General features: G+C 40.8%; 1 protein-coding gene across 1 annotated transcript in view; it reads right to left on the bottom strand.

Moving 5' to 3' along the window:
- Positions 1 to 27911, bottom strand: part of sema6ba (sema domain, transmembrane domain (TM), and cytoplasmic domain, (semaphorin) 6Ba) — a 147108-nt gene that overhangs the window by 18708 nt on the left and 100489 nt on the right. The window contains exons 6-14 of the mRNA XM_062987555.1: positions 21608 to 21706; positions 19470 to 19560; positions 17769 to 17888; positions 17005 to 17093; positions 15702 to 15919; positions 7016 to 7147; positions 5471 to 5620; positions 2663 to 2842; positions 1250 to 1390 (exon numbers count right to left, since the gene is read on the bottom strand). Of these exons, the coding sequence (XP_062843625.1) occupies positions 1250 to 1390; positions 2663 to 2842; positions 5471 to 5620; positions 7016 to 7147; positions 15702 to 15919; positions 17005 to 17093; positions 17769 to 17888; positions 19470 to 19560; positions 21608 to 21706 (1220 nt within the window). The remainder of the gene's footprint in view (positions 1 to 1249; positions 1391 to 2662; positions 2843 to 5470; positions 5621 to 7015; positions 7148 to 15701; positions 15920 to 17004; positions 17094 to 17768; positions 17889 to 19469; positions 19561 to 21607; positions 21707 to 27911) is intronic.

The raw sequence follows: 27911 nt of genomic DNA, 5'->3' as shown, positions 1-27911 counted from the left end.
GTTTATTTTATCAGCTCCACTTACCATATAGAAGCACTTTGTAGTTCTACAATTACTGACTGTAGTCCATTTGTACTTTGTGCATTCTTTTTTAACCTGCTTTCATGCTGTTCTTCAATTGTCAGGACCCCCACAGGACCACCACAGAGCAGGTATTATTTAGGTGGTGGATCATTCTCAGTACTGCAGTGATACTGACATGGTGGTGGTGTGTTAGTGTGTGTTGTGCTGGTATGAGTGGATCAGACACAGCAGCACTGCTGGAGTTTTTAAATACCGTGTCCACTCACTGTCCACTCTATTAGACACTCCTACCTAGTTGGTCCACCTTGTAGATGTAAAGTCAGAGACGATCTCTCATCTATTGCTGCTGTTTGAGTTGGTCATCTTCTAGACCTTCATCAGTGGTCACAGGATGCTGCCCACCTGGCGCTGTTGGCTGGATATTTTTGGTTGGTGGACTATTCTCAGTCCAGCAGTGACAGTGAGGTGTTTAAAAACTCATACCAGCACAACACACACTAACACACCACCTCCGTGTCAGTGTCACTGCAGTGCTGAAAATGACCCACCACCCAAATAATACCTGCTCTGTGGGGGTCCTGTGGGGGTCCTGACCATTGAAGAACAGGGTGAACAAGGGCGCTAACAAAGCATGCAGGGAAACAGATGGACTACAGTCAGTAATTGTAGAGCTACAAAGTGCTTCTATATGGTAAGTGGAGCTGATAAAATGCTTTCCTTATCTACCTTATATATGTTCTTCCTACTACTAAATACGCTTAGACTTCTATGGTTAATTTTAAGGTGGAACAGCATAAATGTAGTGTTGTGTTTTAATTGTATGCCACTTTAAATATAAAAAGCATCCAGCCAGCATGTAAATATACCACATCAAGTACTATAGTACTGCAGCAAAAATGTTCTGGGTTTGGAAAGAGCAGACTCACAAGCATGCTGTGCAGGAGTTTCATTAAAACCAGGGCTAAAAGGCAATTAACCAGCAAGAAACATTAAGAAGGTGAATCAATAAGACTTGCTCAGGCTTGTGCCAAGGCTAGCATACAGGAACAGACCACAAAAAGTGTGTGTATAACTGTGTGTGTGTGTGTGTGTGTGTAAATGTGTGGTTTATATCAGAAGGATTTCAGACACCGATAAAGCAAAAGCTATTTTGCAGAAGCAGAGAAAAATTGGGACATTAAAAACAGGGGGTGCTGTTTAAAAGAGATAGAATGCGAGTACTTACTTCATACAGCGCGAATGCAGTTGGCACCGGGCTACGGGCAGCCTCACCAAACAGGAGTGGAAGGCAAGCAGAAGGGTGTGACTGTGTCTGTCCAGGGTGAGAGAGAGTGGCGTGCGGGCCTGTATGGAGTCATCGCCGCACCTACACAACCCAAAAACATATTACATTATGTTTATAAGATATACTGGAAACACTGCTTAACACTTACACAAATACAACCCCAAATCAGAAAGTTGGGACAGCATGGAAAATGCTAACAAAATAAAAATGCAGTGTTCCTTACATTTACTTTGACTTTTATTTGATGGCAGACAGGATGAACCTGAGATATTTCATGTTTTATCTGCTCAACTTCATTTCATTTGTTAATATACATTCATTCCTGCATTTCAGGCCTGCAACACATTCCAAAAAAAGTTGGGACGGGGGGCAATTTAGGGCTAGTAATGATGTGAAGAAACTAAATATTGATGTGATTCCAGTTTGTCAACAAATGTGTGAGAACATGATTGAAATGTTTAAAAACAATGAACCTCAAAGAAAGATTGGAAGGGATTTCCATATTTCTCCCACTACAGTGCATAATATCATTACACGATTCAAGGAATCGGGAGGAATTTCAGTCCGTAAAGGCCAAGGGTGCAAGCTTAACCTGAATGCCTGTGATCTTCGATCCCTCAGACGGCACTGCATCAAGAACCGCCACTCAACAATAGCTGATATGACCACATGGGTGAGGGATTACTTTGGCAAACCTTTGTCAAGCACTACAATACAGAGTTACATACACAAATGACACTTAAAACTTTACTGTGCAAAAAAGAAGCCTTATGTTAACCATGTCCAGAAGTGGCGTCGACTTCTCTGGGCTCTGAGGCATCTAAAATGGACCATCACACAGCGGAAACGTGTATTGTGGTCAGATGAATCAGCATTCCAGACTGTTATCGGCAACAAGTCCAAAAGCCAGGGTCTGTCATGGTATGGGGTGTGTCAGTGCCCTTGGTAAAGGTCATTAACACTTCTGTGATGCAGCATTAATACAGAAAAGTACATTGAGATCTTAGAGCAACATGCTGCCTTCAAGATGTCATCTTTTCCAGGGACGTCCATTCATTTTTCAACAAGACAATGCAAAACCACATGCTGCACACATTACAAAGGCATGGCTGTGGAAGAAGAGGGTACGGGTACTGGACTGGCGTGCCTGCAAGACGTGTTTGCAGGAAGAATGAGACAAAATAAAACCTGAAACACTAAATCACTTGGTCTCCTCGGTACCAAAACGTCTGCAATGATTTACAGTCAAAGTAAATGTAAGAAACTCTGTGTTTTTTGTATTATTTACATTTTCCATACTATCCCAACTTTTTCTGATTTGGGGTTGTATGTTAATATGAGTGTATTTCTTACCTCTCAGGGTTATAGCCCTCTAATTCTTCCAGAAAGACATTGGTACTGGAGAAAATGTTGTCTCTACCAGGAGTGATGAGGAATTTTAAAACAGTGCCCCTGGTAGACCCAAGAAACACTACAGTACGGTTCTGGTGTGGACCCGCCTCCGTATCAACAACCATGGTGTTCAGCTGGTACCTGGGAGTAAGTTTAATACAATGATGTAAGTATGCATTTAAACCAACGTAAATACGTTTTTAATATTTCATTATATATGTATATAGACCGACCAGGCATAACATTATGACCACAATTTAATATTTCATTATATATGTATATAGACCGACCAGGCATAACATTATGACCACTTCTTATTATCTCTTCATCACGGCACCTGTTAGTAGGTTGGATATATTAGGCAGCAAGTGAAAAGTTTATCCTCAAAGTTTATGTTAGAAGCAGAAAAAATGATCAAGCGTGAGGATTTGAGCGAGTTTGACAAGGGCCAAATTGTGACGTCTAGACGACTGGGTCAGAGCATCTCCAAACTTGCAGCTCTTGTGGGGTGTTCCCGGTCTGCAGTGTTCATTATCTATCAAAAGTGGATAAAACACGCTAGCACACCAGAGCTGGGATCCAGGTATTGGAGCCGGATAGGGCAAATCCTTACAACTGAGCAAATTATGAGAGTAGAGGAATAATGTGTTGATCAGGGTGTGGCTCTCCGTGCACAAGGCTGATCCGCATATGAACTCGCCTCGTGCAGGTGAAAAGATGCAGTCGGCTACTGCTCACGTGTCAGTTCGCTCTCCTCAATCGGGGCAGGGGTCAGCACCAGTAGAGAGGAAGCACAACGCAGTTGGCGACAGGGTGATGGGCGGCCAAGGCTCATTGATCCAACAGAAGTACACTTAAGCCATGCCAGCACAATTTACTACAGATCCTTCCCAACAGTAAAACCAAACATTCCCACGGTATATAACTCATTAAAATAACTGAGTTATGAGTCTGCAATGATATTATATGTAATCTAAACTGTAAAAATTGGGACACAGCCTTCTCACCTACACAAACGAGAGTGTCCTTCTTAGAATAATCTTAAGGTCACATTATTTATGGGAATTTAAATCAACTTCTGATGCCTAATAAAGACAACATTTGTATTCATAGGAAGCATTACGACATTTTTCACCCCTGAAAGCATTTCAATCACAATTTAGCTGACTAAATAAGCTCATTCTTATATTCCAAAAGTTTCACCCCCACTTTTTATAACACACCGAGGCTGAGGAGCAAATAGCTGTCAGATTGCTCTGGGCAGCACTTTTCAAGCTCTGATTTACAATTTCATCTACATTCTTACATGGTTAGTAAGGGCTATACGCATGACAGGTTTCATCACGCTGGCATTAGCAAGGCTGCATCACCTGCCCACGATTTCTGAAATCTGTACCACACTGTGCCTCGGGTGGCATCTAATAGCCGTCGAACTTCACACTAAAGAAATGCACGGCTTCAGATATAAGAGAGCATGAAAGCACAACGCTGAAGAACTGCTAGTTGGCATGTTTTTTATACCCAATGTCAGTGTACTGACCTACCTCACCTTAAAAATCTCAAATCAATTATAACCGACCTTCATAACACCTAACAACGAATATAAGTCTGTTGGTAAGCTGGCTTATTTCCCCCACCTTGACACATCTAATAACAGGGCATTAAAGTAGCGTTCAATAATCCAGGACTGTGTATTGATTTAACAATAAGTTTGATAGCTCTGATCATTTTAATAGAACGTCCATTAAAAAAACGTCCTTCAAAGTGCTGTCAGGGAAAAATAGATTATCACGATTGTGGATTCCTACAGCAGTGGAAGAGCTGAAGAACAAAAAGAACTATGGGCATCTCTTTATGCTGCTCTAGTCAATCACATGAGGTGTTGGACTTTGGAACCTCCATTCTGTGCTTACTTTTGTTTCTTATTTGCTTACAACAGACAAAGCTTCAGAATCTGCTATAAAAAAAATTAAAAACTGCCCAGATCCATCTGTGCAATGCTTGTATAGATGTATCCAACAGTTTTGCAGATTTAATTGCTGCTAAAAGCGGCTTCTACAATGAATGAATACAGGGTCTAAATACTTTTGAGTATAAAATCCAATCAAAAACGTATGTGGATCTGAATCCACTAAGATTTTGATTAAAACACTTATGTGTAATGTGGCTCAGCTGCCTAATGAGTTCAATAGCGAGTCGCATTGGAGTCGTGTCCTTCTGCATTGCCATTTTTAGCCAGCAGAAGGGCCATGGAGGCTCAGATGATCGATGTGTTGGTTCCTTTTGATTGACATGAATGTTCATTTGCTCCAGGTGGGTGTTTTTCTATATATTACAGTTTCTTCCTCTCAGACTTGCCAGCTCATTTGTTGGCAAACCTGCTTTTCTCTTTAACCAGGCTGCTTGGTCTGATGCCAGCATGCTTATCTCTTTCTGGGAACTTACCCAGTGTTGCACTCATTATGGAACAGCCCTGGGAGACCAACCCCGTCCATAAATTCCATTTAATTCACAGGCTGCAGCAGTTGGTGAGGTCGGGGTGCTGCTTGTGCATTTTCGGTCCTGGCTGGTTCTAAGGGTTCCCTATCTTTCCTTTTTTCAGTTCTTTCAGTTCTGCGCTATCCCTGTTCTATCTGCTTTTTCCATTGCGGGCTGTGGATGTTTTTGTGTCTTTCATTCGTTATTTCGTTTCTGTTATTTTGGCCACCTTACTTTGGACCTTGTAGTGTAGCGAGCATGTCAAAATCTTAGTGGACACCCTGTACTCACCTGACCATTGTTTTGATTATCCAGGGTCTGTGTCCCAGCAGAGGGACGGCCTCGTCCATGAGGGGATGAGTCTTTATGAAATTCAACACCTCGTCAGGGAACGAGGTGGAAGAGCTGTATCTGGAGCCCTGAACTGCACAACCTCCAGGCCTACACACACACAAGACATCATAAGAACTAAATATAACCAACTTCTGACATGTTTTGCATGTTCTCTGTGTGTGTGTGTGTGCTCTGTATTGATTATAGTGAGTGGCCGTGAGTGGACCCATTATTCCATGGTGGCACCAGACCCTTTAGGTGTGCCTGCCAATTTCAGACATATCAAAAATGTGCTTATCATACTGTGATTTTGTAATTTCCTAGTGAGTCTCATCTCTGCATGGTATGATCCATTACTTTACCAAATTGACCACGATATAAATGCCCCACGGAGCTCCGTCAGCTTCCCGTCAACCCGCATCCACAGGAGAGACGGATACTGCTCCGAGGAGTTCCTGACCTCATTCGCATCACATCTCGAACCACTTTAAATCTTACGGTTGAACTCAGAATGTTGCATGTATACCAAGTGGACAAAAGTATGTGGACATCCATTCTAATTATTGAACTGCTAACAGGTTTATACAAGCAATTTTATTACTCACTCACTCACTCACTGTCTTAATCGCTTATCCAATTAGGGTCATAGGGGGTGCTGGAGCCTATCCCAGCTTTTCAATGGGCGCAAGGCACACAGTAAAACCCTGGACAGGGCGCCAGTCCATCCAGGGCAGACACACACACACACACTCATACACACATCTATTTACCTTTAGGGCAATTCTGTGTCTCCAATTAACCTGACTGCATGTTTTCAGACTGTGGGAGGAAACCAGAGCTCCCGCAGTGGGGGAAACCCACGCAGACGCGGGGAGAACATGCAAACTCCACACAGAAAGGACCCGGACCGGACCGGCCCCGTCTGGGGATCGAGCCCACTGAGCCACCGTGGGTCCTGGGTTCGATCCCCAGGTGGATCGAACTGGTCCGGGTCCTTTCTGTGCAGAGTTTGCATGTTCTCCTCGTGTCTGCGTGGGTTTCCTCCGGGAGCTCCGGTTTCCTCCCACAGTCCAAAAACATGCAGTCCATGAATTGCCCTATAGGTGAATGGGTGTGTGTATGAGTGTGTATGTGTGTCTGCCCTGCAATGGACTGGCGCCCCGTCCAGGGTGTTACCGTGTGCCTTGCTCCCATTGAAAAGCTGGGATAGGCTCCAGCACCTGGTGGAAGTTTTTCTATATATTACAGTTTCTTTCTCTCACACTCACACAAATCTTAAAATTAGCGGTGGTAATGGTTCTGTAATATCATTGTGTTGGTTCCTGTTGATCAACAGTCATCTGAACCTCTTGAATGTTAATCCGCTCCAGGTGGAAGTTTTTCTATATATTACAGTTTCTTCCTCTCACACTCACACAAATCCCAAAAATTAGAGGTGTTAAAGGTTCTGACACTCTCCAGTCAAACAAGCTTTACATAGCCTTATGTAAGTTATGTAGTTACCTGGGCTTGGGAACTAGCTCCTCAGGCACAGGGGTCCAGATCGATTCCGGAGTCTTCTGCTCCTTGAACCGGCCTTCGAACACCCGTGCCAGCTGCTGCATGTCGAAAGCACACACCGCTGAGCCAGGAATGCTGGAAACGACAAGCGACAAACAAAACAGTTGCGGTGAGGACATGCGAGTGATCTGATCAACACCTACGTGCACCATTGTATGGCCCACACATACTCTGTACCACCGTGTTAGCAAGATTAGTGAGAGTTTAAAGATTGATGAAGTCTTGCTAGGGTGGAACCAAACTCTTTAAGCTTCACTATATGTCATGAAATTCACCATAGTAAGCAAAGTGATAGTAATCAAATGCAATTTGGGACACAGCCAAGAAATCACTTGCTTGGACTCTGTAAAACTTTTTGAGCTCCGATGTAAAATATGTTGTATGTAAATTTAAACTTCAGCTAAAATTGTATCAGAATTTTATTGTCTGGATGTACACTAACCAGGCATAACATTATGACCACCTTCCTGATATTGTGTTGGTCCCACTTTTGCTGCCAAAACAGCCCTGCAACAAAATGTGTTTTACTCGGGCGGCACTGTCGCCTCACAGCAAGAGGGTCCTGAGTTCGATCCTCAGGCGGGGCGGTCCGGGTCCTTTCTGTTCAGAGATTGCATGTTCTCCTTGTTCCTGCGTGGGTTTCCTCCGGGAGCTCCGGTTTCCTCCCACAGTCCAAAAACATGCAGTCAGGTTAATTGGAGACACTGAATTGCCCTATAGGTAAATGGGTGTGTTTGTATGTGTGTATGTGTGTCTGCCCTGCGATGGACTGGCGCCCTTTCCAGGGTGTTACTGTGTGCCTTGTGCCCATTGAAAAGCTGGAATAGGCTCCAGCACCCCAGACAAGTCAGACAAGTCGAATAACACAAGCATTAACGTTCAGATTTTAATGTCACATCAATGTCACATGACTCTTTTGAGGTGACTGTTGTTTTAACATATTGGGATGGGCTTAGTACATCCGACCCTCAGTGTGTTTGTAAGGGTTTGGATGAGCCAAAATATAACAATTCAAGCATTTATTGTGGCATCTGCACTTGGATTCGTAGAAGTGAGTACAAGTAAAAAGTTTACATAGTATACTAGTAAATGTAGTCACATGACATGGTATTCTTGGGATTTCAACAATTTCTGCAAGTGTTTTTCTGATGAGTTAAACACACACGTATTTGGTTTTCTAGGATTTGCTGGGTCAAAATTAAGCACACATAAAGCATTTTTATGTATAAATATTATAAACATTTCACTACATTTTCCTCAGCTCCTTTTATTAATCAGCAGAGATTAATGCGCTGCCACGAGTAAGTTTCTAACTTGCAGAATTAATTCTAATTGAGTAAATCAATTGTATTCGTTTTCTGGCACGGACTTGACGTGTTAGTACAACCCACACATGTTAATACAACTGAGGTCAGAAATTTGGAAAAAACAAACAATCCAAAAGCTTAATTTTAACCCAATTTTGCAATTTCATGATTCTGGATCATTGTCCTCCGGCATCCAAAATGTGAGCATATTCGGGTAATCGAGCATCATTATTATTTTATCCACATTGTGCATCGCAGCAGTTCAGCTGGCAGCCAAACAGCCACAGAGAATAATGCTAAAACCACCATGACTGACACTGAGTGTGTGCAGTGTTGTTGGGTTTAAATACCTCACTGTTTAAATGTACATACATTGATCAGCCATAACATTAAAACCACCTCCTTGTTTCTACACACACTGTGGACATTTAGCTCCACTTACCATATAGGAGCACTTTGTAATTCTACAATTACTGACTGTAGTCCATCTGTTTCTCTGCATGCTTTGTTAGCCCCTTTCATGCTGTTCTTCAATGGTCAGGACCCCCACAGGACCACTACAGAGCAGGTACTATTTGGGAGGTGGGTCATTCTCAGCACTGCAGTGATACTGACATGGTGGTGGTGTGTTAGTGTGTGTTGTGCTGGTATGAGTGGATCAGACACAGCAATGCTGTCACTGTCACTGCTGGACTGAGAATAGTCCACCAACCAAAAACATCCGGCCAACAGCACCCGTGTGCAGCGTCCTGTGACCACTGATGAAGGTCTAGAAGATGACCGACTCAAACAGCAGCAATAGATGAGCGATCGTCTCTGACTTTACATCTACAAGGTGGACCAACTAGGTAGGAGTTTCTAGTAGAGTGGACAGAGAGTGGACACGGTATGATCCACTCATACCAGCACAACACACACTAACACACCACCACCATGTCAGTGTCACTGCAGTACTGAGAATGATCCACCACCTAAATAATACCTGCTCTGCTCTGTGGTGGTCCTGACCATTGAAGAACAGGGTAAAAGCAGGCTAAAAATTATGTATGTAGAGAAACAGATGGACTACAGTCAGTAATTGTAGAACATCAAAGTGCTTCTATACCAGTGTGATGTGACTGGAGCAGTATAAAGGGAGGCCAATAGTTCTGTTCTTTGTTCTTCAGCTATTTCACTGCTGTAAGAACCCACCATCATCAACTGTAATCTTAGTTGCCAATTTGGTCTGCTGCCAATTGTACCTGCTAGGGGGCGCCACTAGTTGCAGAAATCACTTTAACTTTTAATTTAATCTGTAGGACTTTGTTGTTCTTTAAGAGGGATTTTTTGCGTCATCATTTGTGCAATTGTTTTTCGTAATTCATGCAAAACATACCCGCTAGCTACCCAAAATCTTTCCGGCTGCAAGTTCAAATTAGTGGTTTATTTTGGTCCTAAATAAATTAGGGCCCGGGGACGTGACATCTGACGCACCACACTGTCCGATCTGCGTTAATTCCCAGGATGCACTTCAATGCGTCAACGTTTTTTGACAAGACCGGATTAGGGCAGATCAGAGAAGGCGAGACGAGGCTGCCCGTCGCTCGCCACCTGACGCCGGCCCTGCTGTTACGATGTCACCATGCCAGCAAGTCGAACTGCCAAACAGAAGGCCGCGTTCCAAATCTGTAACACAGATTGGATCGCGACCGTCTGTCCATTAAACTGCATTCGGTGCCTACTCAGATACCGATGAAGGTCTGAGTCTGTGTATTATTACTGAATTATTACAAACCGCCCTGCTTAGTTACCCCTGCGTGCTATTTTTTCTCGCTCGTTTGGTCGTGACAGGGTAAGAAAGACAAAGAGCCAGGCGATTAAACAGAATAATTAAAGTATTTCGAAGGAACGTCCCTAAGGGCGGCTATTTAAAACCTCTTGAGAACGAGTACAAATGAATAGATGAAATAGAAAAGCAGTAAGAGCAGTGTAGGGAATTTTAAACTGGGAAAATTATTTACAAATAAATATAATAAATTTTTAACATGCAGAGCAATGTGTGTGTTATTACAACCCCAAACCAGAAAAAGTTGGGACAGTACGAAAAATGCAAATAAAAAAAAAATGCAGTCTTCCTTACATTTACTTTGACTTTTATTTCATTACAGACAGGATGAACCTGAGATATTTCATGTTTTATCTGCTCAACTTAATTTCATTTATTAATAAACATCTATTCCTGCATTTGGGACGGGGGGAGTCTTTGATGAGCAAAGATGATCAGAGGATCTCCAGTTTGTCAACAAATGGACCTCAAAGAAAGATTGGAAGGTATTTGCATATTTCTCCCTCTACAGTGCATAATGTCATTAAACGATTCAAGGAATCAGGAGGAATTTCAGTGCGTAAAGGCCAAGGGTGCAAGCTTAACCTGAACGCCCGTGATCTTCCATCCCTCAGACGGCACTGCATCAAGAACCACCACTCAACAATAGCTGATATGACCACATGGGTGAGGGATTACTTTGGCAAACCTTTATCAAGCACTACAATACAGAGTTACATACACAAATGTCACTTAAAACTTTACTGTGCAAAAAAGAAGCCTTATTTGAACCATGTCCAGAAGCGGCATCGACTTCTCTGGGCTCGGAGGTTTCTAGGATGGACCATCACACACTGGAAACGTGTATTGTGGTCAGATGAATCAGACCATCAAGACTGTTATCAGCAACAAGTCCAAAAGCCAGGGTCTGTCATGGTATGGGGCTGTGTCAGTGCCCTTGGTAAAGGTCATTTACACTTCTGTGATGCAGCATTAATGCAGTAAAGTACATTGAGATCTTAGAGCAACATGCTGCCTTCAAGACGTCGTCTTTTCCAGGGACGTCCTTGCATTTTTCAACAAGACAATGCAAAACCACATGCTGCACACATTACAAAGGCATGGCTGCAGAAGAAGAGGGTACTGGACTGGCGTGCCTGCAGTCCTAACCTGTCCCCAATAGAGAATGCGTGGAGAACTTTAAAACAAAAAATGCGACAACGACGACCCCATCTTAAGACATGTTTGCAAGAAGAATGGGACAAAATAAAAGCTGAAACACTAAATCGCTTGGTATTATCAGTGCCAAAATGTCTATTAAGTGTGGTGAAAAGGAATGGTGACATTACAAAGTGGTAAATGCTTTACCGTCCCAACTTTTGTGGGAATGTGTTGCAGGTCTGAAATGCAGGAATGGATGTTTATTAATAAATGAAATGAAGTTGAGCAAATAAAACATTAAATATCTCAAATAAAAGTCAAAGTAAATGTAAGAAACTCTGCTATGCTGTACCAACTTTTTCTGATTTGGGGCTGTAGAAATATAGGGCATCCAAAAGTTCAGGGTGAAAGAATGAAGTGTTAGATGTTCTAGCTGTGCTCCTTGGGGAGTTTCTTGAAGAAATATATAGATAAAACACAGCAAGTATGTGAAAAAACTCTAGCTGACTGTTGGACCTCATCCACCTTGACTCTAATCCGGCCAATTAATTGTCAATATTTAATGAGCTACCACCTTGTACATCTCTGTATAGACAAAAAGATCAGCAAGGGCAATAAATAGAACATAATATTAATAAATAAATAAATATAAATATATATAAAAAAAATAATAATCTATTAAGAAATAAAATGAAAAAAAAAAAAAAGAATAAAAAGAAATAATGTATTAAGATATAAAATAAAGAAAAAATAAAAAGAATAAAAAGAAATAAATAATATATTAAGAAATAAAATGAAGAAAAAATAAAAAGAATAAAAATAAACAATATATTAAGAAATAAAATAAAGAAAAAATAAAAAGAATAAAAATAAATAAATAATATATTAAGAAATAAAATGAAGAAAAAATAAAAAGAATAAAAAGAAATAAATAATATATTAAGAAAAAAAATAAAAAAAAAATAATAACAATAAAATAAATAATATATTAAGAAATAAAATGAAGAAAAAATAAAAATAATAAAATAAATAATATATTAAGAAATAAAATAAAGAAAAAATAAAAATAATAAAAATAAATAAATAATATATTAAGAAATAAAATGAAGAAAAAATAAAAACAATAAAAATAAATAAATAATCCATTAAGAAATAAAATGAAAAAAATAAAAAGAATAAAATAAATTATATATTAAGAAATAAAATAAAGAAAAAATATAAATAATAAAAATAAATAAATAATATATTAAGAAATAAAATGAAGAAAAAATAAAATGAATAAAAATAAATAATATATTAAGAAATAAAATAAAGAAAAAATAAAAAGAATAAAAAGAATAAATAATATATTAAAAAATAAAATAAGGAAAAAATAAAAATAATGAATATAAATAAATAATATATTAAGAAATGAAATAAAGAAAAATTTAATAGAATAATAAAAATAAATAAATAATAAATTAAGAAATAAAATAAAGAAAAAAAAACTCCAATCCGGCCAATTAACTGTCAATATTTAATGAGCTACCATCTTGTACGTCTCTGTATAGAGAAATGAACTGAACCTGCCTTGTTATTAAGCCACAATAGATTTGGTTCAGGATTTTCTGCTGCAGGATTCAACCTCTATTCAGTTTTAGTAGTCAGACTTACAGTACAGTCTGAGCAATTGAGGGTTAAGTTAGGTACTGGACTAGTAATCAAAAGGTTGCTGCTCTTGGGCCCTTTTGATTATTAGTCAGTACCTAAACCACTAGGCCACACCTTATCCATCTTTAATATTTCTGGAGCTGACCCTCACTAAAATGATGAGATCCTGTCAGCCTGCATCTCTTTTATCTGTCTGCCCTCGGTCCCTCTCCCCTGCCATACAGTACATAAATGGGTCCTGGATCCGTGCCTGTGTTAGTGGGCAGCACAGTGGGAATAAGCTGGCATGGCTAGCATTACTGCATTCCTCTGCCAACATCAAACACCTCCCATATCAAAGTGTATTTCACTCTGCAGAGAGAGGATTCTGCACAGATCCATACCACTGAAGTAAAACCCTCCTGCCTGCTGTTTAAATTTACATCTGCCCACATCTGCCCACAGCCAAACGCCTCCTAATAACCAACACCATCCTCCTCAACCTGATGTTTCCACTGTCTCAGAGATGCTAAATATTTAAACAGTCATTTTCCGCCACATTTTGCTGTGTTCCCGGGCAGAAAATAAAACCTAAAGAAAAGATTTAACGGCTTAAACAAAACTGATTCAGATTCTGGGAATATTAATGTTGAACTTAAAGTTTAACCTGCATTATGCAACAATAAGGTAAGAAAAATAACTGGAAAACTTGCACAACAGCATGCGTTTGTTTCTCGGACTGAAAAATAGCAATTCTGGCTTCTCTGCCTTCTTAAAAAAATTAAAAATCATGGGTGTCACAGCAACGGCTAAGCTTTAGCTTTGGTACCAGCCTAGTCAGGTGCTCAAAAGACACAATTAAGTAAAGGCTTATTAAATAAAGATGATCTGTATGATCTGATCTGGATGATCTATAAGATCAGTAGGACAACAACAAGAAAGTTAGAAGTGTAAGAAGAACAACAAAAAAGCAAAAAAATAGTATACAGTAAAATAACAGGACAGTAAAGATTTAGAAAAAAAAATAAGAACAGATTGTAAATTTAAAAGTATAAAATACTGGTTGAAAAATACAATAAGAATAAATAAAAATGTAAAAAATGTGAAGCAAGAATTCCAACTAGAAAATTAAACAAAAAATACCAATAGATGACAAATAAAAAAAATACAAAAAATAAATAAAAAGAATGACAAAAAGACACACAACTTTATGAAAAGATAAAATTAAGATGTTTAGCAATAAATATGAGATAAAATACACATATGAAATAATAAGAAAAGAAACGGGAACAAAAGAAAAGACAGCACAGAAGAAAAAAGAGAAGTACAAGTAAAAAAGAACAAGAAGAAAAACAGCAATATCAGAGAAAAAACTAATAAATTAATTATTAAATAAAAAACAATAACAACAATTGTAAAAAGCAAAAAAAAACAACATAAAAAAAGAAAAAAAAAAGCTGCCAAAATAAAAAAAATACATGAATAAAAAAGAGAACAATAAAGCAAAACATTAAAGGATAAAAAAAAAAGTTTAAAAACAAATAATGAAAAAAGATCAGCAAGACCAATAAATAAAACATATGAAATAAAATAAAGAAAAATAAATAAAATAAAAATGAATAAATCATATATTAGGAAATAAAAAAAGAAAAAAGAAATACAAAAAAAGAAATGATATATTAAAAAATAAAATAAGGAAAAAAATAATAAAATAATAAAAATAAATAAATAATAAATTAAGGAATAAAATAAAGAAAAATTAAAGAGTAATAAAAATAAAGAAATAATAATAAATTAAGAAATAAAATAAAGAAAAAATTAAATAGAGAAAATATATTTTTAGAAATAAAATAAAGAAATAATAAAATAAATTAATAATAAAAAAAAATAAAAAAATAAAAAATAAAAAGAATAAAAAGAAAAAAAATATATTAAGAAATAAAATAAATAAAAACTAAAATAAATAAATAATATTAAGAAATAAAATAAAGAAAAACTAAAATAAATAAATAATATTAATAAAGAAAATAAAGAAAAATAAAAGAAATAAATTATATATATATATATATATATATATAGAAACAAAAATAATAAATAATAAAAATAAATAAATAATAAATTAAGAAATAACAAAGAAAAAATAATACAAATAAATAAATAATAAATTAAGAAATAAAATAAAGAAAAAAATTAGATGGTAGTATGATTCATGTTTTTATTCTCCCTGACTGCAGTTTTTCTTAATCGTAACATCTTTTTTCCCTTCTTTTAATTTTTAAGTTTCACAGCTGTACAGAGACGTCATATCCATTGCTTTCAGCACCACCACATTTACAATCTTTAAATATTAATCTGTTTCAGCGCTGCTGGGAGGTGTCACCCACTTATTATAAAGACAGATTCCCATTTTATGGTTGTAGAAGCTCTTGGTGCAACAACATTTGCTTAATTTCATGCGTATTTTAGTACCTTTTTAAACTCTTGAGGGTGTTTCAGGTTCCAGAACACAACGTTATCATGTTTCCAAAGAGATACTAAAATCTGATACAAAGACACTTCGGTGGGTTCGAGTTTCTGCTGGATAATTTCATCTTCAGATTTAATGTCAGTATAACACGTTCTACAGTCTCTGTTTAACTCATCGACTGTTCTCTAATCTTGTAGACACCCCTATTTAGACCATGTCATTACACAGTTAAATTACAACCCCCCAAACTCCACTACAAACCTGTTGGGAGGGGTGGAGAAAACTCCCAGGATGATGTCTCGGCCGTGCATGCGGATGATGGGACTGGTGGACTGCAGCAGGTTGAAGTAGAAATGAGAATCTCCTGGGATGGAACAGTTCAGTCTGGCCTTCAGGAACGATGTCCACTGTTTCTCTAACACGCGCTGAGATCCTCCGAGATCTCCTTTACACACACGTGCCACACGAGAAACCATCACCTGAAACAAATACAAATATAAAGAGATGCTGGGATTTTTCAAACAATGGTTTGTGACCCTCGCAATTACACGATCACCCCATATTGTATTGGTCCCGCCAAAACAGCCCTGACCCATCAAGGCATGGACTTCAGTAGACCCCTGAGGGTGTGCTGTGGTATCTGCCACCAAGATGTTACCAGCAGATCCTTTAACTCCTGTAAGTTGTGAGGTGGGGCCTCCATGGATCGGACTTGTTTGTCCAGCACATCCCACAGATCCTCGATTGGATTGAGATCTGGGAAATTTGGAGGCCAAGTCAACACCTCAAACTTGTCATGTGCTCCTCAGATCATTCCTGAACTATGTTTGCTTAGTGGCAGGGCCATCAGGGAATACCAGTTTCATGAAAGGGTGTACATGGTCTGCAACAATGCTTAGGTAGGTGGTACGTGTCAAAGTAACATCCACATGGATGGCAGGACCCAAGGTTTCCCAGCAGAACATTGCCCAAAGCATCACACTGCCTCCGCCAGCTTGCCTTCTTCCCATAGTGCATCCTGGTGCCATGTGTTCCCCAGGTAAGCAACGCACATGCACCCGGCCATCCATGTGTCCTTCTTCCATTGCTCCGTGGTCCAGTTCCGATGCTCACGTGCCCATTGTTGGTGCTTTCGACGGAGGACAGGGGTCAGCCTGGGTACCCTGACTGGTCTGCGGCTATGCAGCCGATGCACTGTGTATTCTTCAGAAATTTCGACATGACCCTGTCGTCGGTTTACCACTGTTCCTTCCTTGGACCACTTTTGATAGATACTGACACCCCGCAAGAGCTGCAGTTTTGGAGATGCTCTGACCCAGTCATCTAGCCGTCACAATTTGGCCCTTGTCAAACTCACATTTTTCCTGCTTCTAACATCAACTTTGATGATAAAATGTTCACTTGCTGCCTAATATATCCCACCCACTAACAGGTGCCGTAATGAAGAGATTCAGTGTTGTTCACTTCACCTGTCAGTGTTCATAATGTTATACCTGGTCTGTGTATATAAAGAGAAATATATGCTTCTATTGTCTCTGGTGCGAGTTTATTGGGTGTATCTCACCTTCTCCAGATAGTTAAACTCCATGGCCATCTCTCTGAAGAAGAAATAGATGTGAGGACCCCACTCTACTGCACTCACAAAATAGGGCTCTGAGAATCAGAGAATGAACCACACACACACACACACACACACACACACACGTTAAGCATTGAAGCACTGGAAGCAATAAATCCTGAAATTTGGCAATAAAAACAAGTTAAATGATTGTGTTCAAGGTAAAAATCTGATATTTTTAGACAGAAAGGACAGACGGAAAGATAGAGTCAGGCAGACATAGACAGAGGACATAATATTCAAAGTCAGACAGACAGATGGACAAGGGAAGTAAAGCCAGACTGCACAACAACAACGGCTGGCTTGTTGTTCATACAGGGAGGGTGCCAAAGGGGATTCCTCATTACTGATGCAATTATGACCTCTGCTGGCTGATTGATGGTGCCTGCCATCTCCAGAGATAGGGGATAAAGGGATCAGGGTGTGACTTTCCGTACACAAAGCTGATCCGCATATAATCTCGCCCAGTGCAGGTAAAAAGATGCAGTCGCTACTGCACACGTGTCAGAGGGGGCGTGTATTAGTCACGGCTCTCCTCAGTCAGAGTGGAGGTCAACATCATTAAAGATTACTTATGCACTGCTTTTCAGTGCAGGTATGCCTAATAAAACTGCAAATTTTTACCCCCTTTTGTCACCTTTGTGTCACCCTGACGTGACAGTTCAGACAAACAAAACCATACGCAAACAGTCGCAGTGATTTGGACCCACCTCTGAACCATTTGGAATCGTGTTTGATGGTGCGAAGAGCAGGACTCTCTCCCAAACTTCGGTAGATGACGGCGTCAATAGCGAGGAAATCAGTCACCGTACCGGTGAAGAGGTTGCCCTCTGGGTCAAAAGTAAAAGGGCAGAGGTCAATTACCAACAGCAGCAATCAAAACCGATGCAGTGAAGTGTGTCAGGAAGGCCAGTAGGTCACGACATACTGAACTATGAGGTTACACGGTCCTCAATTAAAACTGTATTTATATTTGTAGATAAAATAGATAATATTGTGCAAATAAATAAATGTATCTATCAAACATTATTAGTTTAATTCCTTATCATTTTTCCATTTGTATTATTTATTATAATATATTTTTTAATAATATATTTAGACTTTGCACTAGTAAATATAATAAATAAATAAAAAATATATAAATATATATTTATTTATAAGCATAAGTTTAAGAGTCAAATAAAAAATCAAGGTGGCCAAAATAAAAGAAACAAAGTATTAAATAAAAGATAAAAAAAAAATCCACAACCCACGACGGAGAAAGTGGATAAAAGAGGGATAGCGCAGAAATGAGAACCGGTTGTCACAATATGACAGGCTGCTCCGGCCGTCTGTGACAAACCAGTTCTTGATAGAGCAAAGACGAAGACGGAGCCCTAAAGCCAAGCCCACTACCATCAACTTGCATAGCCTGCAACTAGAGTGGTTCCACTACATGGAGGACATGGGAGACAGCTCTGGAGCAGCTCGATCGTTCAGGGCGGTTCCACACACTACACCCCCAAACTGCAGTGATGCTACCTAAGTTTAGGACCGAGCCCAGCATCACTGTTCCATCTGGCAAATCTGTGAATAAGAAACCGTGATATATAGAACGACTCCCACCTGAATCACATTAACGCTAAGAAGGCGCAGATGACTGTCAATTAAAAGGAACCGAGGCATCAATTTTGTGCGCCTCCGTGCCTCCTGTGCCAGCCAAAAAAGTCAATGCAGAAGGATCACTAGAAAATTCATTCAGCAGCAAAGCCACGTTACATACAAAAAGTAAGAAATTCCATATTTATTTATAATAATATTTATAAAAACACCAGTCGGCTGGGCACCCCCTAGCAGGCATAATTGGCAATGCCTGCAGCAGACAACACTGGCCACTAGTGTGCTGGGTGGGAAAAGGCTGGACTAAAAAGTGGGTGGGGTCTTCAAGGCTGTATAAGGACCCTGGTTAGTAGCCTGAGGCGCCTGTACATGAGTGGAGGAACATATGGATCAGAGACTGGCCTCACGTGAAGTACGGGTGTCAGAGGGAGCTAATTCACCCCCCTCTGATGGGATCGGGGTCCCCAGCAGCGAAAGACTAATTGGCTAGGGAGAAAATGCATAAATAAAATAGTAAAAATACTAAACCTAGTACATTTACATTTTTGGCATTTAGCAGACGCTTTTATCCAAAGTTACAAAGTGGCAGTATACAATCTAAGCAATTGAGGCTTAAGGGCCTGGCTCAAGGGCCCAACAGTGGCAACATGGCAGTGGTGAGGCTTGAACCGGCAACCTTTTGATTACTGGAACAGTACCTTAACCACTAGACTACAACTGCCCCACTAGTACTTATGTATTGAGTATTAAGTGTTTCTTAAACATGACACACCACGCCCAACTGATAAATGTGTTTGGGCATCAGCACATACCTGCAAACAGGGCAACGTTGGCATGTTTGGGATCATATGGACATCTTGCCATTCCACTGATGGGCTCTCCTACCATCTCCAGAGTATCTCTCTGAATACAGGAACGCACACACACACACACGTTAAGATGCATCAATAACATTCACTTGTTGATAAAACCACAGTTACATCACAGCCCATTTCCCAAAACAGCTGGGATGAAGGTTTAAAAATAATCCAGACTATTCGACAGTCACCGAGCTGCTTTCTAAAATAACGCAGCTTCACCACATCTGCATTTTTACAGCCTGTCAATACAGGTGGTTTAAATCCCTACAGAAGGATCGGGTTTTATTTTACTTCACACAAGGATAAACTTCATATGTTTCAGCGCAAGTATCAAGTCTCACATTAGCTTGCAGATCAGATGTGTGAAATATTATTAGTGTGGATCCTGAAATACTTCTAACACGATTTCTCAATCATGCTTCGGATAACCAAAACGCAATATATGAGATGTTTAAACACTAGAAATAAGAGCTAATAATACAACCCCATATGAGAAAAAGTTGGGACAGGATGGAAAATGCAAATAATAAAAAACACAGGACTGCAGGCAGGCCAGTCCGGTACCCGTACCCCTTTCTTTCACAGCTATGTCTTTGAAAAATGCATGGACGTCCCTGGAAAAGATGACGTCTCTAAGGCAGCATATGTTGCTCTAAGATCTCAATCTTTTCTGCATTAATGCTGCCATTATAGAAGTGTAAATGACCTTTACCAAGGGCACTGACACCGCCCCATACCATGACAGACCCTGGCTTTTGGACTTGTTGCTGATAACAGTCTGGAACACTGATTCATCTGACCACAATACACGTTTCCACTGTGTGATGGTCCATCCTAGATGCCATCTGAGCCCCGAGAATGTCTAAATGGTCCTTTTCGTCTTTGGTCCGGAGCACACGGTGTCCATTTTTTGTCCAAAAAAGACCTGGAATGCTGATTCATCTGACCACAATACACGTTTCCACTGTGTGATGGTCCATCCCAGATGCCTCTAAGCCCCGAGAATGTCTGAATGGTCCTTTTCGTCTTTGGTCCGGAGCACACGGCGTCCATTATTTCCAAAATAGACCTGGAATGCTGGTTCATCTGACCCCACAATACACGTCTCCACTGTGTGATGGTCCATCCTAGATGCCTCTGAGCCCCGAGAATGTCTGAATGGTCCTTTTCGTCTTTGGTCCGGAGCACACGGTGTCCATTTTTTGTCCAAAAAAGACCTGGAATGCTGATTCATCTGACCACAATACACGTTTCCACTGTGTGATGGTCCATCCTAGATGCCTCTAAGCCCCGAGAATGTCTGAATGGTCCTTTTCGTCTTTGGTCCGGAGCACACGGCGTCCATTATTTCCAAAATAGACCTGGAATGCTGATTCATCTGACCCCACAATACACGTCTCCACTGTGTGATGGTCCATCCTAGATGCCTTTGAGCCCAGAGAAGTTGACGCCTCTTCTGGACATGGTTAACATAAGGCTTCTTTTTTGCACAGTAAAGTTTTAAGTGGCACTTGTGCATGTAACTCTGTATTGTAGTGCTTGACAAAGGTTTGCCAACGTAATCCCTCACCCATGTGGTTATATCAGCTATTGTTGAGTGGCGGTTCTTGATGCAGTGCCGTCTGAGGGGTCGAAGATCACAGGCGTTCAGGTTAAGCTTGGGCCCTTGGTCTTCACACACTGAAATTCCTCCTGATTGCTTGAACCGTGTAATAATATTATGCACTGTAGAGGGAGAAATATGCAAATCCCTTACAGTATTTCTTTGAGGTACATTTGTTGACAAACTGGAGATCCTCTGATCATCTTTGCTCATCAAAGACTCATCCTTTCCTGGATGCTGGTTTTGCACCAAATCATGATTACAATCACTGCCCCCGTCCCAACTTTTTTTGGAATGTGTTGCAGGCCTGAAATGCAGGAAACATGAAATATCTTGTGTATAATAATATAAGAGGACATCCAACTGCTTTACGGTATGATGTCGCACCCTATTCGTATTCCTCCGTCACACGTGCGCTCAGCGAGCTGCCAGTATAAAGGCTAATCAGCTGTTACCGCGACTGGTGCGGCACAGTGGGACCACTCACTGTGTAATTGGTGCACAGCGGGTTGAAGGCGTTGGTCCCACACACAAAGAGGCCGTCATGTTGATTTAGCAACACCTTCATGTAGTTACGACACTCTTCCTGGAAAGACAGATCAGAAAGGAGAGAAACAGAGAGTTTAGGATTGCTAATTGTCGGAAACAGGTGAATAAACATGTTTAAAAAAATTTATTTATTTAATTTCAAATTAAATGTGTGTGATAAACCATCATCAAAGTGCGAATATGAGACGAATCTACATTTGTGTGGAATAACCATCAAATTCACTCTGAAAGTGTCCACATGTATCTGTGTCTAGCTGGATTTTCCTTCTGTTTCACTTTTAAACTTGTGTTATAGCTCGGGGTGCTGAGTAATTGTAAGAATCAGCTTTTCCGAGAGACTAAAACGCTTGATGTGACTTAATGTATTAAAAGAACGACACAGGAACACCAAACCTCTCTTAATTATTACTGATCATAAGTTCTCTCCACTAATGAAATTCCTCGCTCGTTGTTTTAGTACAATAAGTCACGTCAAGCTTTGTGCATATAACGGCACAGCCGGCGCCTTTACTGAACGGAATACGGTATTCCAAGATCAAGCATCTCCATGATTAAGAAGCATAATGAAACAATAAAGAAGTAAAAGTAAAGAGCAGGTTTTATTGTACTTTTATATTGATTTTTTATATATATTTTGTTTATGCATTTTCTCCCGACTTTTTAGCGCGTCCAATTACCCGATTGCGCCACACTTCCTCTCAACTATTGCCAACCCCCGCTCTGATTTGATGAGAACAAAGCTAACCCACGCCCCCTCCGACACGTGGGCAGCAGCCGTATGCATTTTGTCACCCACACTAGGCGAGCGCATATATGCGAATCAGCCTTGTGTACGGAGAGACACACCCTGATCAACGCACTTCTTCCCCGCCTCTGTGCAGACGCCATCAATCAGCCAGCAGAGGTCGCAGTCGCATCAGTTACGAGGAGTCCCTATCCGGGTTAATACCCCTCCCCTATATGAACAACAGGCCAATCGTTGTTCATGTGGCCGTTCAGCCCAGCCGGATGGCAGAGCTGAGATTCGACACGATGTTTTCGAGATCCCAGCTCTGCTGGTCCGCTAGTGTGTGTTTTTACAGCTGCGCCACCTGAGTGACCTTTTCTATATTGATTTTTATTGTTTTATATATAATAATTGTGCTATTTTTAGTGTATAAGTGTCAAAAACAACCCCATTACTTTACATTAGCCTAAAATATGTGCAGTTTCACAGGACCATGGAACACATTAACAGGTTTCTCATACATCCTTATGGGAAAAAATACCTTGAAACTCATCATCTTTAAAACTTTAAAAAGTGTCCCAGAAGCAATTGACGACGAGTTTCAAGGTACCACGGTACACACTTTAGAGTGCAAATCTGCTTTAGATTCAACTCTCACCAAGGTCATTTTTTAAACTGTCACATGGGCATTAAAGGTACATCTATTAAAGCAAGCCAGCAGGTCACTGAATAAACAGGGTGGAACATGTTTTGCTTTATTGACCCGGAACCTGTGAAGCCCTTCATAGACATTATTTGTATTTATCAAAACCTCTGCGGAAGGGACCCACTGTGCAGCTCCATGCTGAGGACCACAAGTCTCTTTTGTCTGTTTTTATTGCCTGAGCCTCTTGGCGCAGCTCAGCGCAGAGGGGGGGCTGACACGCGGGGCAGATCTTCTAAAGCGATTAACCGGAGTGTTGATAGCTGGACCGCTGTTACAGATGTGCGGCGTGTGTGTGTGTGTTCGACCGAGCATAGAATTTCCTTCACATCCAAACGGACCGTGTACAAGAATATTAAACCCATACTGATGTCTGAATATGATGGTTTAACATTGATCTTCACTTTTGTGTTGGTTTGGAGGAATTTTAATGATCTGAGCAGAACCCTGACTGACACCACAAACGCTCTTTTGTCCAAATGGGCTAAAATTCCTTCCTGCATTTAGCAGACGCTTCTATCCAGAGCGAATTCCAGAAGAGCTTCCACATTAAACATTTTCCTACTTTAGTTTAAGTAGACAACAGTCCAAGGACACAAATCTGCTAACACTCTTAGAAGTTATTTTTAAATAAATATATAAGAGAATTAGGATTTAAGTGCTTAGTATAAGAGGTGGGGTTTAAATCGTCTTTTGAGGACAGTGAGACACTCGGATGTTTGGACAGACAGTGGAAGTTCGTTCTACCGCTTGGGTGCTAGTACAGCGAAGAGCCTTGATGCTTGTCTTCCCTGAATTCTTGGTGGAGGATTTCTTGAAGTATGAAGGCTTTCCTAGAAGACTCCCAAAGCTTTGTAAATCCATAGCAGTTAGAATCTTACTGACTATTTAGTGTCTGAGATTTTGAATCAAAATCTGGGTACCAATGTTAAGAAGTAGTAGAATGATCCAAAACTTACACTGGCTTTAGGGTGCACGCTGGCCGAATCTGCATTTGTGTGGAATAACCGTCAAATTCACTCTGAAAGTGTCCACATGTATCTGTGTTTAGCTGGATTTTCCTCCTGTTTCACTTTTAAACTTGTGTTATAGCTCAGGGTGCTGAGAAATGGTAAGAATCAGCTTTTTTGAGAGTCTAAGATTAACACTAATCCCTGGTGCCCATGTAGCGTAGCGGGATATTCTGCTAGCACCGAGATTCGGAAATCCCCGGTTCGAAACTCGGCGTTGCCACCGGTCGGCTGGGCGCCATCTAGCTGGCATAATTGGCAGTGCCTGCAGGGAATCGGAATGTGTGGGCGGGGTCTTCAAATGCTGTGTAAGGACCCTGATTGGTAGGTAGAGGCGCCTGTGCAGAGTGCACGGGTGGAAAAGGGTTCCGTTAAGGGATGCGCGTGGGTCAGAGGAGGCGTGAGCAGCGCGTACCCTCCTCGACTGCAAAATATCGGGGATCCCCAGCAGCGGAAGACAAATTGACTATGCCCAATTGGGAGAAACACACACACACACACACACACACACACACACATATATATATATATATTGTAATTTATATGGTGGTGGACCAAATGGTCAGGACCACCACAGGACCACCACAGAGCTGCAATGCTGAGAGTGATCCACCGCCTACATAACGCCTACTCTGTAGTGGTCCTGACCATTGAAGAACAGCATGAAAGGGGGCTAACAAAGCATGCAGAGAAACAGACAGACTACAGTCAGTAATTGTAGAACTACAAGGTGCTTATATATGGTAAGTGGAGCTGATAAAATTGACAGTGTGTAGAAACAAAGAGGTGGTTTTAATGTTATGGCTGATCAGTGTATATGTACTGTATATTAAGCTTTGTTCATGTTAAGCGCTGTCTGTACGTCATATCAAACAGTACAATCCACATCCACTGGCCTGCATTCGATTTAATTGGACTGTAGATTGCCAGCCAAACGTTCTTATCCAACATCAGCTCCTGACCTCTTACATGCTCTTTATACTGATGTAAAAAACGATTCCAGTTATTTTAGGCACCCTCTCAAACGGGTACAAGTGGAACCGAAGCAGTGATTTGACATTGACAGGTTGTTATGGGAACCGAAAACGATTCTTCCAATGGCGTGGCACCAACAAGCTCAGTATCGAGTATTGTATTTCTTTTTGCATGACATTTACTTTAGACGATTCTCGTTCCTCTCTCCAGAGTTTAATTCTCTTTAATTCTTCACTCCGTCCTTGTTTTCCTGGCTTTCTCTCTCTGGCTTTGTCCCCCCAGACACATCATTGACAAAGCGCCACCTGTGCTGTCTGGCAATAGGTCAAATCCCTCACTCCCGGCTCGTTCTCCCTCTCTCGTGCTCACAGAACGAAAATCCGTAAGAGGAACTCTAGAGACGGTGGACTGCTGGTCGATTGAGTGGAAAAAAACCAGTACAGTAATTATGTTGTGTTTGAGGCTCTTGAGTGCGTGCACACACATACACACACATCAGGCTGAATATTATATGCTATTTTTAATATTATTCTAAGCAAGTGCTCATTTTCCCACCCACGAATGTCCTCTGTGTAATATGAATTATTGATCAGCGTTTATTTAATGCTTTTATTGCAATTTAAGGTCCACTAACTGATCATTGTATTGCCAAGTGTTCAATCTGATAACCCTTCACACACACCCACATAATAAAACAGATATTGTCTGGTATAATTTAGGAGTTTCTTTGTGATTTTATTTACACATTTACTATATTAGCAGTAGCGCAACAATACGACATGCTGTGAAATATGAAAAGGATAGATTTAATACAATTTAGACTTGTGGTGCTATTACCATATACAAGCACTTTGTAGTTCTACAATTACTGACTGTTCTTCAATGGTCAGGACCCCTACAGGACCACCACAAAGCAGGTATTATTTAGGTGGTGGATCATTCTCAGCACTGCAGTGACACTGACATGGTGCTGGTATGAGTGTATCGGACACAGCAGCGCTGCTGGAGTTTTTAACTACCGTGTCCACTCACTGTCCACTCTATTAGACACTCCTACCTAGTTGGTCCACCTTGTAGATGTAAAGTCAGAGCTGATCGCTCATCTATTGCTGCTGTTGAGTTGGTCATCTTCTAGACCTTCATCAGTGGTCACAGGACGCTGCCCATGGGGCGCTGGTGGCTGGATGTTTTTGGTTGGTGGACTATTCTGAGTCCAGCAGTGACAGTGAGGTGTTTTATTCACTCATACCAGCACAACACACACTAACACACCACCACCGTGTCAGTGTCACTGAGAATGATCCACCACACAAATAATACCTACTCTGTAGTGTTCCTGGGAGAGTCCTAACCATTGAGGAATAGCATAAAGGGGGCTAACAAAGCATGCAGAGAAACAGATGGACTACAGTCAGTAATTGTAGAACTACAATTGTACTAGTTCTAGCTAGTTTAGACCTGTTCTTATGTATGTCTCTAGGTATGGAATATGAAATTGGGTCTACAAAATTGCATGTGTGTGTGTGTGTGTGTTTGCCCTGTGATGGATCGCCAACCTGTCCGGGGTCATTCCTACCTCTCGCCTAGTAAATTGGACCAACACGACCGTGATCAGGTTCCCACATTTCTTTTTGGAATATTCATCACGAGAGTAAAAGTGAAGCACACGTGTATGTGTTTAGAATGTGAGCTGAATACAGATGAACCTCCGTCCACTCTGTAAGAATCCTCAAGGATCAAGTAGCTCAAAGTATTTAATTGCCAGCGCATGTGTCTGTGTGTGTTCACATAAGTAATTGTCACAACCTGGCATTGGCATCAGTGTTTTTTTTTTTCATTGTAAATAAGCCTCAATCAGGTTTGTACAACAGGACGGAGCAATTCTGGTGCAACAATTTTGAGGTCCATCACAGATGTCTGATGTCAACTCTTCTGGGAAGGCTTTCCACAAGGTTTAGGAGTGTGATTGTGGGAATTTTTGACCGTTCTTCCAGAAGCGCGTTTGTGAGGTCAGACACTGACGTTGGACGAGAAGGCCTGGCTCGCAGTCTCCGCTCTAATTCATCCCGAAGGTGTTCTATCGGGTTGAGGTCAGGACTCTGTGCAGGCCAGTCAAGTTCTTCCACACCAAACTCGCTCATCCACTGGTGCACAGTCATGTTGTAACATGAAGTTGGGAGCATGAAATTGTCCAAAATCTCTTGGTATGCTGAAGCATTAAGAGTTCCCTTCACTGGAACTAAGGGGCCGAGCCCAACTCCTGAAAAACGACCCCACACCATAATCCCCCCACAGTCAGACGAGTACCGTTCTCCTGGCAACCGCCAAACCCAGACTCATCTATCGGATTGCCAGACGGAGAAGCGTGATTCGCCACTCCAGAGAACACGTCTCCACTGCTCTGGAGTCCAGTGGCGGCGTGCTTTACACCACTGCATCCGACGCTTTGCATTGCGCTTGGTGATGTAAGGCTTGGATGCAGCTGCTCGGCCATGGAAACCCAATCCATGAAGCTCTCTACACACTGTTCTTGAGGTGATCTGAAGGCCACATGAAGTAGCGAGAGAATTTCACGACTGGACTTGTTGCACAGGTGGCATCACGGTACCACGCTGGAATTCACTGAGCTCCGAGAGCAACCCATTCTTTCACAAACGTTTGCAGAAGCAGTCTGCATGCCTAGGTGCTCGGTTTTATACACCTGTAAGTAAGTAAGTAAGTAAATTTTATTTATAAAGCACTCTTAAAACAACTTACGTTGACCAAAGTGCTGTACATCGAATAAGCATACATAACACAACATTATATTAAAAAAGTAAGAACCAAA

This window comes from Trichomycterus rosablanca, chromosome 25 (genome assembly GCF_030014385.1).
Source record: "Trichomycterus rosablanca isolate fTriRos1 chromosome 25, fTriRos1.hap1, whole genome shotgun sequence".
Classification (NCBI taxonomy): Eukaryota; Metazoa; Chordata; class Actinopteri; order Siluriformes; family Trichomycteridae; genus Trichomycterus; species Trichomycterus rosablanca.
This window is presented reverse-complemented; position numbering and strand designations above follow the sequence as displayed.